The sequence below is a fragment of the Chiloscyllium plagiosum genome, chromosome 42 (genome assembly GCF_004010195.1).
Source record: "Chiloscyllium plagiosum isolate BGI_BamShark_2017 chromosome 42, ASM401019v2, whole genome shotgun sequence".
In the NCBI taxonomy this organism is placed as follows: Eukaryota; Metazoa; Chordata; class Chondrichthyes; order Orectolobiformes; family Hemiscylliidae; genus Chiloscyllium; species Chiloscyllium plagiosum.
Window position 1 is genome coordinate 19,308,236 of NC_057751.1, and position 15,502 is coordinate 19,323,737.

General features: G+C 40.3%; 2 protein-coding genes across 5 annotated transcripts in view; one reads left to right on the top strand and one right to left on the bottom strand.

Annotated features, from left to right (window-relative positions):
* The window catches only part of LOC122543210 (signal transducer and activator of transcription 1-like), a 79,066-nt gene extending 68,185 nt beyond the window's left edge, over positions 1 to 10,881 (top strand). For 2 of the 3 annotated variants that reach the window (XM_043681683.1, XM_043681681.1), the window contains 3 exons: positions 2,766 to 2,833; positions 4,140 to 4,181; positions 5,264 to 10,881. In XM_043681683.1, coding sequence (XP_043537618.1) covers positions 2,766 to 2,833; positions 4,140 to 4,181; positions 5,264 to 5,301 — 148 coding nt within the window. In that variant the 3' untranslated portion in view covers positions 5,302 to 10,881. The remainder of the gene's footprint in view (positions 1 to 2,765; positions 2,834 to 4,139; positions 4,182 to 5,263) is intronic. The other variant, XM_043681682.1, reaches the window with a different exon arrangement.
* A 1,235-nt stretch (positions 10,882 to 12,116) lies between these two features.
* The window catches only part of LOC122543211 (glutaminase kidney isoform, mitochondrial-like), a 61,475-nt gene continuing 58,089 nt past the window's right edge, over positions 12,117 to 15,502 (bottom strand). For both annotated transcript variants that reach the window (XM_043681684.1, XM_043681685.1), the window contains 2 exons: positions 14,740 to 14,803; positions 12,117 to 13,182 (listed from right to left, as the gene is read on the bottom strand). In XM_043681684.1, coding sequence (XP_043537619.1) covers positions 12,996 to 13,182; positions 14,740 to 14,803 — 251 coding nt within the window. In that variant the 3' untranslated portion in view covers positions 12,117 to 12,995. The remainder of the gene's footprint in view (positions 13,183 to 14,739; positions 14,804 to 15,502) is intronic.

Sequence of the window (15,502 nt, forward strand, 5' to 3'; positions counted from 1 at the left end):
CGGACAGCTGGAACTGACAACCGGAAGCAGCAGAGACAAACCACTATAAATGCCAAAGGAAACAACACAGGAACACTTCTCAGGAGGCTCCCAAGCACTGAGGATGTCACCTAGACAGGGGACGAAACATCTGCAACACAAATTCCCAGCTCGGCGAACAGAACCACAACAACGAGCACCCGAGCTACAAGTCTTCTCTCAAACTTTGGTCATGCCAAATTTCCTCAGCTGCCTGAGGAAGAAGAGACATTGTTGGGCCTTTGTAACCAGGAAGCTTGTTGTGGCTGACCACTCCCAGGAGCTTGACACTCCCCATTCGTTCTACCTCTGTGCTGTTAATGTGTGTGGGGGGGAAGGGGGGGCTGACTAACATCCTGCCGAAAGTCAATAATGAGATCCTTGGTTTTTCCAGCATTGAGAGCTAGGTTGTTCTCAGTGCACCATTTTTCCCGGTCTTCCACCTCCCGTCTATAGTCTGTCTCATCGCCATCTGAGATTCGACTGACTATGGTGGTGTCATCAGTGAACTTGCAAATGGCATTAGTCTGGTATTTGGTGATGCAGTGATGGGTATACAGTGAGTACAGTAGGGGGCTGAGTACGCACTCCTGGGGGGCTCCAGTGTTGAGTGTTAGTGAGGATGAAATATTATCCCCAATCTTCACTGGTTGTGGCCTGTGGGTCAGGAAACTGAGGATCCAGTTGCAGAGAGTGAGGCTTAATCTGAGATCACTAAGTTTAGTAATCAGTCTCGAGGGGATAATAGTGTTGAAGGTTGAACTGTAGTCAATGAGTAGGATTCTTACGCAGCTGTTCTTGGTGTCAAGATATTCTAGGGAGGAGTTCAGGGCAAGTGATATGGCATCTGACTTGAATCTGTTGGTCCGATAGGCAAATTGGAGTGGGTCAAGAGTAGTGGGCAGGCTGGAGTTGATTAATGCCATGACCAGCCTTTCAAAGCACTTCATGACCACTGAAGCTAGGGCCACTGGGCGGTAGTCATTGAGACATGCTACATGAGCTGCCTTAGGCACAGGGATGATGATGGCCCTCTTGGAACAGGCAGGGACAGTGGCCCTGCCGCAGGGAGAGGTTGAAGATGTCCGAGAAGACCTCTGTCAGTTGATCTGAGCATGCTCTGAGTGCACGGCCTGGTACTCTGTCTGGTCCCATCGTTTTCCTTGGATTCACATGAAGGAAAACTGATCTGATCTCTGATTCAGTGACTGTTGGGATAAGTTAGTCAGGACCTGTCAGAATAGGTGTTACCCCTCCGCCGAAATTCTGCTCAAAGCGAAGGCATTGAGATGACCTGGGAGGGATGTGTCATCGTTTGCTATCTTGCACTGTCTCTTTTTAGAACCTGTGATGTCATTCAGGCCTTGCCATAGTCGCTGGGTGTCTGTTTTTGTCTCTAGTTTGGATCGGTACTGGTCCTTGGCTGTCTTAATGGCTCTGTGAAGGAATGAACGTTAGCCAGGATGTCAGAACAACTTTGAATCCTCCTTTTTTAAAAAAAAATACACCATTTAAAATTTTCAACATTCATCAGAACAAATTGAACTATCCTATCTATCTCATTCATCTATTTTTGAATTTTCTGTATTTTTGATTGTGGACTGAAATGGGAAAAGACTGGTTTAAAACCAAACCGTTGTGGAAAGGATTGCTGCACTTTTTAAAAATGAGAAGGAAGTTACTGAAGCACTATTTACACAGATGTTTATTCAAGCAGTGGGAGAAATCTAATTACAGACAAGCTGGATATGTGTACAAATGGAAACTTGGCCAGCAAAAAGTAGCTGATTGCTCGGGGGAATGGGGACCTGTTGTTGATGACAAAGACTTGCTGCCTGCCAACAACTATGTGATTGGTTCCTAGGTAGCTCAACAGCTTGTGGCTGTGAATATTGGCACTAGAAGCCATCAGACCTCTGGAAAGGAAGACACTGTCCTTTCTCCACAGTAAAACACATCCAGCCTGATGACAGCCAGTTTACTTCCCTTCTCAGTTTCTGTAAGCTGTGGCCCTTAACAATAAATCAGACACTTTCTAAGTTGCTTTTTGCCTCCTGTGAGCCTGGGGAAGGTAGGTTGAGGAACAGGAAGTCTTGATGAGCAAAAGAGGATCATTTCAGCAAACCCTTTTGGACAGTGACCATTGAACTGCCTGTTCAGTCTTTCCCACTACCTGACGTGTGTGTGTGTGTGTGTGTGTGTGTGTGTGTGTGTGTAGGGGGAGTTTCATAATGAGGGTACAATTTTAACCAGCAGACTTGTATTTTGATCCATAATTGTTCATCTAGTTATTTGCAAACATTGTAATTCCTGTTAAGTACAGCAATGTGGTCCATGCTTTCTGCAAACCTGGGTCTGAAAGACAGAGAAATTGGTGGGGGGTAGAGGGAAAACTGGTTTTATGAACTTCTATAAATCTTTAACTTTTGTGATGACTCTGGGAATTGCAGAGCTTCATCTTTGGCACACTTGCCCCATGAGGATGAAACCTCTGAGGCAGCGCACTGAATGTTGCTCCAATGTGTCAGCCTCGATCTTTTTTGCTTGATTCCCTAATTGGGATTTAAGCCCATCACTTTCTGACTGTTGGCCACAATGCTGCAGAAGAAGTGAAGGTGGTCTTTCATGTTTCCTTCTGTTGTATTGGGATGGATGTAAAACTGCTGCATTAAATTGTGAAGAGAATGTATTCTGGATTTTTGAGGTTTCTCTCCTTTCTGCCGCTCCCCACACCCACCCCTCTGCAGACGGTCTTCTGATCTTCCCAGTGACGAGATCATGGATGATTGTCAGCTGGGTAACCTTCAATTATCAGGTAACGTTATTATTTACTTGGAAATGTTTGTCTTGCCAAACTGTTTCGGTTCTGTGGTAAGACCATGAAATTTGTTGTTCTGTGACTGTGCCTCCTCTAGTTCTTTTCTCTTTTGTTTTTGTTTCTTGCATCATGTTTTAGCTAATTTTCATTGAGGAAATTATTGTGCCCCTCTCCATCATGGCACTTTGGGGCAGGAGAATGAATCCAGTTTTCATGGGGGACCATTGCTTTGTTTTAAACTAATTTTAAGGTTACAATCTTATATTACTACATGCTTCTTTTCACACCTCAACATGACAGCATTGCACATCAGTTATATCTGATGTGTGTTCTGATAACACAGTTTTGGGTTAAATTGCAATGAGGAAATAAGAACCTTACAAATGGATATAGATAGATTAAGAGAGTGGGCCAAAATGTGGCAAATGGAGTTTAACCTGGATAAATGTGAGATTGTCTATTTGGGTCGGAAAAAAATGGGAAGGTGACTTATTATCTAAACAGGCAGAGACTTCGAGGTGCTCTGGTGCAGAGGGATCTGGGTGTCCTTGTTCATGAGTCACAGGAAACTAGCATGCAGGTACAGCAGATAATAAAGAAAGCAAATGGAATGTTGACTTTTATAGCTAAAGGAATAGAATATAAAGGTGTTGTTGCAACTATACAAGGTATTGGTGAGACTGCACCTGGGGTATTGTGCCCAGTTTTGGTCCCTTTATTTGAGGAAAGATGTCGTGGCATTGGAGGCAGTTCAGAGGAGGTTCACTAGATTGATCTCAGAGATGAGGGGCTTTGTCTGATGAAGAGAGATTGAACCTGTACTCTCTGGAATTTAGAAAAATGAAGGGAGATCAAATTGAGATATTCAAGATGATAAAAAGTATGAATAAAATAGATATGGAGCAGATGCTTCCATTTGTGGTCATAGCCTTCAGATAAGGGGGTAGTAAGTTTAAAACCGAGTTCAGGAGAAACGACTTCTCCCAGTGGGTTGTGGAGCTATGGCATTCCCTACCCCAAAGTGCTGTGGGTGCTGGGACAGGGAGTAAAGGTAAGGAGGAGTTAGACAGATTTTTATTTGGTAATGGGTTGAAGGGTTATGGAGAGAAGGCAGGAAATTGGGAGTGAGCAGCATATCAGCCATGATCGAATGGCGGAGCAGACTCGATCTTATGAACTTATGAACTAAACTCTAGTTGAGGTCTCATGCCACTTTTCAACTGATCAGGAGCTTTTTTTTTGTATGATCTCGAATTGGGGGAACCACTATTGCCATGTTGATGACATGTATATGTTCCTCCAGAATCTATGAAGTTGGACAATGTTCTTAGGAAAGATCTACAAGGTAGATTCTCCATCTTGTCTCTCTCTGCTGTCTTTCATAATTTACATGTTTAACTGGTTTTCATTCCACTCTTGCATATGACCTAACACTTAATGACTGAAAGGCTGAAATATACAGGTATTCTATCATGTCTCTTCTTTTCAGCCTTGAGGTGTTGAGGGGGAGTGGAGGCAGTGATACAGAACCGGGCTTGTTTCTCGCAGAATAATTTAAATACACCACTTTAATACACCTCATTAAATGTACACTCGGGTAGTAATATATAATGTACAGAGGAACCTCTATCTGGCATTCGATTAACCGAATTTTGGATTATCTGAACAAGATCTCAAGGTCCTGCAAAAACGTTACCTCGGAGAGGTAAGTGTATTTGATTTATATGGACTGAAGAAGATGTGAAAACACTGGAAAAAACAAAGAAACATAAGCAGCTCAAGCATCAGCAACTGGATATCTTTTAGGTAAGGGTTAGTTACCCAGCCCTTTGCAAAACTAGGTGTTTTACAGTTTTCCTGTCACTTTACCGGGCCGTTCATGGAAAAAGAAGGCCATGAAAGTAACCGCATGCATGAGGCGTTTATGCTTCTGTCTTTCTATCGCAAGACTGAGTTCCTAGAACCTGACAAATGCTCTTGTGATCGTAGAAGCTATTCGAGACCTTGTTAATGCTGGGATTTCCTCTACAGTATTTATGTGGTGGTAAGGGTTTAGTCCTTCTCAGTTTAACCTGTAATTTGCAGAATGCAAGATTAGTTTGTTTAAATAGCAGACTCATTAAAATTATAGATTTAAACAAATTCTCTAGTAGAGCACAGTGTTAGATCAGTATGGCTTCCCTTGTTTAAGGTAAAATTGATTATCTGAACAAAATAGTGCCCACCCATCTCATTCAGATAATCGAGGTTCCTCTGTACATGCCACGTTACTACTTTCCTCCATTTTGCCAGTCTCTCGCAATGCGATAGCCTCCAGTCTGTGCTTGTGAACACTTAAGAATGATAGCTCTATAACAATTTGACAGTAAAGACCCTTTCCAATCCATCACATTCTCACTTCACTCTAATTGTGTTTCTCCCCTACAGATTTAATGGAATTTCTGGAATCTGATTCGATGATTTAGAACCAACGGTGAAATTATCCATGGGGGATCTCATCTTTCTACTGCAAAATGAATCGTCAAATTTCTAGAATGTGGACTTTGTTCCATCATCTTAACTCTGTACACTTCATAGGATTATCTTTCGTAATGTTTTCAATTCTGAGATTGAGCTGTCACTGTAAACAGCAAAACTGTTATGTTGCTAAAATGCAATCTTGTGTGTACGTAAAAACAAGCCAACACTGATGATACATGTGACAAGAGCTTGGAAGAGTATCAGTGAACCATTTCGTTCCCATTCCAATTTATGTAGGAAATTAAAGGGGAAATGTGAATGTTGTTGTTTGCTGGAGCAGTGTTGCCTCCAATGAATCTTGTTTTCTGCTTAACTGACCAGGAGAAACCGGTGTTCTGGTCCATGCTATCCCCATCATGTTGGAGGTGGTGTAGCATATAAATTCATGTAAAACATTATTCTGCTGAGACAGGAAGAGGCCAGGCCACAAATGTTTTTCCCTCCCAACCCCCCCCCCCCCAAAAAAAAAACTTATAACAACACTAACCTCACTATTGTTGCTTCTCTCCCCCACCTGTATCATTAAATGGCCCTTGTGGGATCACAAGTCATCAATTTGATGATTAACCTTATGCTTTCTTCTGCTTTGCAAAATATTCTTGTAGCTGTAGAATATGTTTGAAACTAAGAATTTTTAGGATAAAGCAAAGAAAGTAACTCCCAACAAGCCAGTGCTGCTTAAAGTTTTCAATCTAAGAAAGCATCTTTACAGAGACTTGCTTGTTTATCTTTAATATTTGGACTGACTATATTTTTTTATCCATCTTGAATAGGCTTATTATCTAACTGGGAGAAACTGATGGAGACTTCCTGTCCACAAATTTTATACTGACTGATAATTTGAGAGATAGACATAAAAAAGGAGCTGGATAAAAAGTGTAACTATAGCTTACTTTGATGACTTTCTGCTGTTCAGTGCTGGAAGAATTAGGAAAGCAATCTTTCCTTTTTCACCAGATTGACTGTCGCAGAGTTCTTGAATCCTGTTCCCAAAGTGATCAAGATTTCACAAAAGTAATCCTGGTTTATTCTAAATAATTGAGTTAGGATTATATGCCAAATTCTTTTAAAAGGTGTTCCTCATGTTTGAGGAACAGACTTGTCATGTGTGACAGTTGCTGGTATAGTTGAATGTAATAATTAGGATATATCAACATTGAACCAAGTGAAATACTCATGAAGGCTTTTAAGAATAAATCAAATTGTGGTTGACATTAAGTCTTAGAGGTTTTTCTGTGAAAGATCCCCTTGAGGTACAGAAAAGGAAATTTTTAAGTCTTGTGCATTACAGTTGTTGCACAATTTACTTTCTGTTTATATGTGGCTACCAAATAGCCATTACATCTCAACATATGTCAGTTGTGCAATTCATTCCCTTGCACTCGCTCTCCTACATGTGTGCATTCATGCCCTTGCTTGTTCTCATGTGTATTCCCACTGCTGTTTAACCTCTCTTCTTCTATGCTTTGTCAATGACCCAATTAGCTTTTTACAGTGGCTATCCTGTGTAAATATCTGGTATAGAATATGGGTTCATTGTGAATGGTGTTTCAAATCTGTATGAGATAAAGATAATAAGGTACACAAACGTTCCAGACATTTGATTTTTCTGATGCTTGGACTACTGAGTTGGTTCTAATTATTATTTGAACCTTAATGTGTGCATCATTGTTAAGGTGCTTTATTTACGGATTGATTCCTGGGATGGCAGGACTGATGGATGAAGAGAGTCTGGATCAGTTAGAACTGTATTCATTGGAGTTTTGAAGAATGAGGGGGTGGGGGATTTCCACAGAAGCCTGTGAACTTCTAATTGGACTAGAAAAGGTAGATGTAGGAAGGATATTCTTGATGGTGGGGCAGTCCAAAACCAGGGATCGCAGTCTAAGGATATGGAGTAAACCATTAAGGACTGAGATCAGCAGAATTGGGGGGGGCAGGGGGGCGGGCGGCATGTACCATTCTCTGCCACAAAAAGTGGTCAAAGCCAAAACACTGAATGTTCTGAAGAAGGAGTTAGACATAGTTCTTAGGGGACAGGGGACTAAGTTTGATGATCTGTGTTTCTATGTTTATGATGATGGGTGCTCCATTGTTTGATGGGAGTCAGAAGTTCACTTGAAATTTAGGTATTAGAGACTAGTGGGAATTTCAGAGGTAAAAATGAAGATTATTGAGTGAGAAATGAAGTAGCTGTTAAGATTATTGAACCAGAAATGAAGTAATTGTTGTAATGTTTCACACCCTGCACATTTTATAGAGTGTATGTTAAGGGACCAACTCCACTGTTCCTCAGTGTATATTCTCCATAACAGGTTTGTCGAACCTCCTTGCAGTCCCTAAAAATGAGATGACTATTTTCTGGCCTTCTCTGATATTGCCTTTACTTCCAAAAGAAACCAGTGCCTGCCCATTTGCTTACTGCAGCAATGCTGAGTATTCCACAGATGCCTGTCTCCCAGGAATCATTTCGCTTTCACCCATATTTGCACATGATGGACCACGTTTTGTTTTTATTTCCTCATTCATAGGGACAAGTGTGCAAATCTTAAGAAGAAAAACATCAGATGTTTGGAAACTTATTTTACTATCAATTTAAGCCACTATTTGAACAACCTAAAAATTGGAAACCAATTTCTCACCTGCCCAACTCAAAATTGAACACTAATTCAGTAAGATACCTGGCATTGCCTTTGCCTGCATAAGAAGTCAATGTCTGCCCATCCTGTTGATGTAGCAACATGGAGTATTCCAGATTAATGTCTGTCTTATCAGAAATGATCATGATTTTGATTTGATGTTTTTCATTCTTGCGAAAATCTGTGGCAGTGAGATGTGCTGCCAAATCGTGTAATGAATTGAAGGGCTTGGTTCAATAGATTTGGGCAAGACACCGTAGGAACATAATGACTAAAATGACCTAAAGTCACATTCTGCAACAGCTCTCTTCAGGTCAGTCATTTTACAGCTAAAGCTTCATGTGGAACGGGTTATGGATTTCAGTGGCATCTGTTCCAAGTGGGTCTGCAAATGTTTGAAGCTGCCAATCAGTGCAGTGTAATTTTCATTGACTGAGCATGTCTCACTGGTGTTGTGAAATGAACAACGTCCTTAATTTTCAATGTTTCTGAAGCAGTTCCAACCTCTGAAGGAACATTTGGGCATGTTCATACAGTTTGTTGATAAACTGACCCTTCCCTTTCATTCAAAGTTGAAGACTGAAAGTAACTTAGTGTCAATCAGGAATTCGAAGTCATTCAACCACTCGTCAGTCGGGAAGCTCACATCTTCTGCTTTGTTTGCCATCGAGGGTTTTAATCCCTTCTTACAGTGCCCAGAATCTGCACTTTGATGAAAATGTCTTACCCCAACGTTGTGCCTCTCTTGCAGTTTCTCAAAGTCTTCCAATTTTTATGACGACTCATTAAAAGATTACTTGCTGAACTGTAGCACATCCATGGTGTTCTCTGGCTCTAAACTGATGGAAAGCAAGCTTTTTATGATCAGGGAATGTTGAATGTTCGATGCAAGGTTCTCCACTCTCCTAGCCATGGTTTGATGTGAAAGGCAAGTTTTCTCGGGGTGTGCTACAGTTGTAAATACATCCAGTCTTTCAAAATCCCCATCAGATTGGAGTTTCCCAAATTATATAATAGCAACTGGTCTTTGTTTACAGTTTCATTTACAATTCTGAAGAATGATTGATAGTCAACCAGGATTTTGTGATTTTTTTTTTTTTGCTTGCTTGATTCTCACCTGAACTTTTGAGGTTGTCGAACATGCCAGCATGTTTTGTACAATGGTACCATTTGGTTTTACTCCTTAAAACCAGCTATCTTCTCCAGACACAACATGACCCTGTTGTGCTCAAGAACAAAGAAGACATTGATCTAATGCCTACATTGTTAATTGTCTTGCCTGAGACAAAGGGGGTCAGCATCTTTGTATTCCCATGTGTTATGGGTAATAAACAGATAATATCCAATCCCATTGCAAGAATGTTGTTTAACTGAATAGCTCCTTCTGGAATCTAAGTGAGAGAAGCTGCCTTCAAGAGTGAGGAGAGGTACAATATCAGAATTCCTTGTACATTTTGCTGCCATTGTAGCTGAGCTGCATTCTTGCCACTTCTGTCCTGATGAAGTTGAACCTGTTCCCCACCCTCAAATTAGCAACCTCTCTCTGGCAGTGGCCACCTTTCTTAACTCTGCAGCCAAGTTCCACAGTGAGGCCTCTATTTACTACATCTGAGATTCTCCTGGTTTCAAAGAGAGGCATGGGTCTCTGGTTTCTGTTTACTCTGTCTCACCCCAGTCACCATCACTGCAAAATTAAAACCACCTGGCCAGTGCTTCTCCTGTCAGGAGTGAAGTCTTGGGCTGCAGCTTCTCCTGAGTCAGTTGTCCCTTTGCTGTTCCCCTGTTTACTCACTGCACAACTTCAGTGCTGTGAAAATTCAAAACGCTCATCTCTATGTACACTTCCACTGTTTTCCTGCTCATTCAATCAGAGGCTCTGTTTTACCCACATTTAGTTTCTGATCAAGCCTATTGGCAGGAAGATAACAGATTCTGATTGGCTGAGCAGCTTGTCACATTTCTCAAAAACCGTGTATCTTTCCACAGTAACTTGGACAAGGACTCTTCCATTACAATGTTGGCCAGTCACATGGCAGCCAGTGGACTGCCTGTTGACCAGGGCTGGTATACACCAGGGCTCTGATAGGTCATGCACAGAATATCAGCTGGATAAAACTGGTGTTTGATTTTCAAATACTTCAGGATATTAGGAGCTTGCTAGGGCACAGTTTGTGTGTGGATAGACAAAGCAATTTACTGGAATATGTATTTAAGTTTGGTTTACTCTGTGGTTTATATTTTTACTCTTAGCTTTGCACTTATCTGCAATATATATTGTACAAGTCAAAGTGACAGTAAACATGATGATAATTCAGGCTCATTGCAGATGCAAATTCCCATCATAGTTAATATTTTGCTAACCTTCCATGAGTAGTCTTTACATGATTCATCTGGGAAGGAACGGTGGGAGGAATAACATTCAGGACTGTTTCTTTTTTCCCTCCAAATACCGGAGAACTAGTCATTAAAACTGTAGAGTTAAGACCACTACTGTTCATGCAAAATGTTGGCGTTGGGGAGGGGGACGGAGGGTAGCTCTTATGGTGCGGTGGTAGTGTCCAGGCAAGCCAGGTTCAAGTTCTCACCTGCTCCAGGGGTGTGTATTAAAATGTTTTGAACAGGTTGATATAGAAAGTATCTGCATGCAAAATGTCTGAGTTTTCAGCAACCTGGAACAAGCCTGGCTTTTTGCAGATATATCTCAGCTCCTCTTGGCACGTATGTTCTGTTAACTGACTGAGACCAGGCTCTACCTATATTTTATTTCCACAGGACCAAAAATAATGCCATTAGTTTGTGTTGTTTTTCTTTTGGTTAAGTTTGTCTGATCAATTTATCACTGTTTGTGTAATTTTCATTCTTTGATCAATAAATAATGTAAAACAACCTGTATGGAACTTTTATTCCAATTAATTTTTTTCTTCCTGGGGTTTGGAAGGTAGACCATGCGGTATCGTATTTTAGCTTTTTTGTTATATAACCAAATCTTGCAGAGTGCTCAACTGTTTGGTACAGACTGAGGCTCACTGTGTCATTATGCCCTCACAAAAGTGGTCCTCATGATGGAAATGCATCTTGGGAATAGAGGATATTTTTTCAGAAGTGTAGAACTTAATCTTACAAATACCAGTTATTTAGGTGTCATCTACATGTCTGAAGCACCAAGAAGATGAAAATGCCCCTTAAATAATTGCTCAAGTGCTCATATCCTGAGGTCTTACTAATTACTGATGGGGATATTGCAATCTACTCTTTCATGTTTTCTATGCGCCCTTTTGATCACCAAAAGGAAAGTTCTGTATAAACACTCCTTGGTCCTGGAATGGCAGATAAAGTAAAACTCCAGAACATTAATCTTTCTACACTCCTCCAACATTCAACGCTGGCCTGTTGCTTTCCATAAAAATTGAGGAACTTGTTCTGTTTTCAATGGCTCCTCTTTAGTGTCTCCAAGTTTGCTTCTCGAGTGTTCTAAATATTAGCTTAATCTAAAACACTCTACAGGAGTAAAATGATCACTTTATTTTATGATTAAAGGGCAATATTAGCCTTATTAATTACAAATCTAATGATTTGGAACAACAATTATCATTGTACAGTAATTGTATTTTTATTTCATCACAACAAAGTAAATAGCAATCTAGAACTCTGAGCATTAGTCAGAGTTTGTTTCAGTTACACAGTGACACCTCCAACTCCAATGTGCAGACATTCCTTCAGTTGCCAAAGGGATGGTCATCATAATCCATAATATATAAGTACAACATTACTGCATTGACAACTATCATTCTACCAAAGCTTGTTATCCAGTTTAAACATTAACTGTCCTTGATGCAGTGAGCAAATAACGCATTTTTTCTGTTGGTAGCAACACCAAATAGTCTCAGATGGTCATGTTTGAGAGAACACTATTTCAAGCTTGTTATACACAATAGAGTTTCTGGATTAGTGATGCTGGAAGAGCACAGCAGTTCAGGCAGCATCTGAGGAGCAGTAAAATTGACGTTTTGGGCAAAAGCCCTTCATCAGGTATTCCTGATGAAGGGCTTTTGGCTGAAATGTCGAATTTATTTTATTTTATTTTTGTTTTTTTGTTTTTTTTAACTGCTCCTCGGATGCTGCCTGAACTGCTGTGCTCTTCCAGCACCACTAATCCAGAATCTGGTTTCCAGCATCTGCAGTCATTGTTTTTACCATACACAATATAGTAACTGCTATATAATTACATGGGAATCTCCCCCAAGAGAAAAGTAAAAGTCATCACCAGGGAAGTATAATCTTTTAAAAATCTTGCTTCCATCTTCTTCTATCATTCATACACTAAATAGGAGCAGGAGTAGACCATATGGCCCTTGGGCCGCTTCTGCTATTCAATACGATCATGCCGAGATTTGATTTCAATATTACTCACCCACCTGCTCCCCATATACCTGAATTCACTGAGATTCCAAAAATGTCTATCCCTGCCTTGGATATATTCAATGATGAAGCATCCAAAACCCATTGCAATACAGAATTCAAAAGAATCTCAACTCTTTATTATAATGTAATTTCTACTCTTAGTCCTAGATTTATTGGCCCCTTATCCTGAGACCGTGCCCCTACTATGTCTCAGATCTCCTGACCAGTGAAAACTATTTATGTCAACCCTTTTTTTTTAGAATCTTCTTTCTTTCAATTAAATTGCCTTTCGTCGTTGGTCCTTGGAATGAAAGTGTTGTCCTATCTCGTGAACCTTCTTTCTACTGCCTCCAATGCAAGTATATCCTTCCCTAAAATATGGGGAGCAAAATGCTGGTGACCTCTTGTTTTGAATTATTCAGTGGTGTTTTTTGGTAGTTAGCCACCCGACCAAAGTTGTGGTGATTTTATAGGTGTGAATATTGATTTTTGACTTTGCTGTAAGACAAATAGTTCTATTGTACATTCTGGCAGATACAGCTGTTTGCATTAACTAGACACCTACATCATGGGCAACACATGAGAACCAGGACTGGTATTCAGACTTTTGTGACAAAAGAGGTTGGTGGATTTTCACTACTCTCCCCTGTATTTTCATCAGGTGTATTCTCACAGTTGCTCTCTGCTGTCTCTGGTAGGGAGTAAGACATCTGGTAGTTCCTTAGCAGCTTTGCAATGTGGTGATGGTTGAAGTGAATTGCATCATCAAGTGGAGTATTACCCCATCTGTGGATAGGTAAAAGAATGACTGAAGACAAAATTTATAGATTACAATTTTTTTTTACTGTTGTCATCTCAATGGATGTTAATTTTAAGATTGGATGATTAGATTAGATTCCCTACAGTATGGAAACAGGCCCTTTGGCCCAACAAGTCCATACCTATACTCCACAGAGTACCCCAACCAGACCCCTTCCCCTACATTTACCCCTGACCTAATACTCTGGGCAATTTAGCATAGCCAATTCACCTGACCTGTACATCTTTGGATTGTGGTAGAAAACCCACGCAGACACTGGGAGAATGTGCAAACTCCAGACAGCTAGTTGCCCGAGGTAGGAATTGAACCCGAGTCCCTGGCACTGTGAGGCAGCAGTACTAACCACTGTGCCGCCTGATATGTTTGAGTTTCTTGCTTAAGGTGGTCCAACATGTGCAACTACGTCACAGTAATGGGAAGGATACCAGACCTGCACTGCAGCAGCATGTAACCAAAATTTGCATCTTTCATATTGCTAGAACTTAATCCAATGAATGATTGTAGTGCTTTCAGGAAAAGTCCTGCTACATTCCATTCCTAGATCATAAGCAAAAGACTCTAAATCTATACCAAGATTATACGAAGCAGAACCCAGCTGATATTACTACTGGACAAGTCACATCTCAGAATTAAACCTGGGCTGTAAATTCTCTTTTATGTAATGAACTGCTATTTTATTGTAAAAGAAAAATAATAAACCAAGCTATATAAATTAGAACATAAGTTGAAAGATCTTACAATCCCATCTATTTTCCCAACATGTTAAAGTGTTTCAGATCTAGAGATATTATCCTTCTATATCAGGTTTGACTTGACTGCTTCTCTCCAGTTTTGTGAACTCTGAGATCTTCTTACATGAATACTCTCAAAACAGAATGATTGATGAGATTTTGTCAGTCTTTTAATAATCTGCAGTTTAATTTTAACCGTACACCCCTGGTCAGGAACTTCACAAGCTACACTTTTACACAAAAGTAATTGTTTTCCCTAAACTGTCTTATGCTCCTTTTTAAGTGAGTAACAATATTTGCTTCTAACCCCAGTTCAGTCTGGTCTCCTCAAATTTTTAATTTCCTCCAAAACTGACCAAAAAGCTTTTGATTGCTGGGTTTTTCTAAGCTAAGATCAATCTTTGATTATTCTAAATCAAAAGCAAGTTAAGCCTTTCAAAGTTTACTCTGCCGGTCATAAACTCCATAGTATAAACCAACCAATCTTCCATTAATGCTCCAGAGGGCTTGCAGTCATGTGCTCTCTGACACATAGTGGATGAAGCCAGGGTTCTCTGGCCTTTCCTTTTAACCCCTTCACAAAAGTAACCAACACCCATTTGCCACTAGTTTGAAAGCCAAGCTCGAAATATATATTTCATTAAACTTGTAACTGGAAGAACACTAATATCCATCTCCAGGTTAGACTAGTCAAAGTTGGAGTGGAAAAAAATCATGTTGAAGCTGAACTGAAGAGCAAGAATGATCTAAACCTTATTTATATTTCTTCAACTTCTGCGATTTTTCACTTACCTGTCCTTGCAAAAGGGGTTTACACGACAGCCATCGAGAAGAAAACTGACCACTTCCACATGACCTACATAAAATTAATAAACATTTAAGTGTGTTAAAGCAATAGCAATGAGTCTGGGAATAGATATATTGTGGGTCACATCCTACTGTTTCACTTCTGGAACATGGGTTGGAACCTATGATACGAATGTCTCATCACAATTATGAATGGAGTTCAAACAGTTTCCACCAATTAAAATGGCTAATTGGTAGAGGCTTGGAGCAGAAAACAACTCCAAATTTGGCAGTTGCTCTAAACTGATGGACTTACTCCAATACCACAGGATAACTGATGTGGGAAGCAATGTTTCACTGGTTCAGTTGAAGATGCTCTTCTGTGGAACACTGATGATGTGAAAGTTTTTTTTTCCCCCCTGTTGATAGGTTAAGTAGGATGTTTGCTGAATATTTCATGCCACCTCCCTGCTCTTACTTCAACCCCCCCAAAATCCTCATCCATACCAATGTTACCACTAGACTATTTCAGCTGGTGCCTGACTCACTTTCCACTTCCACCCAATGTAAAGCTCACACTCATCCAAAACTCTGGTGCCCATTTTGTAAGTCACTCTAAATCTTACTGACCCATCATCCCTGTTTTCCTAACCTTCACTGGCAACTGATACAGCAATAATTTTTAAATCCTTATCTTTGTTTTCAAACCTCGCCATAACCTCATCCTTCATTACTTTGTAGCCTCCTTTGACCTTCAATACTGGTCTCT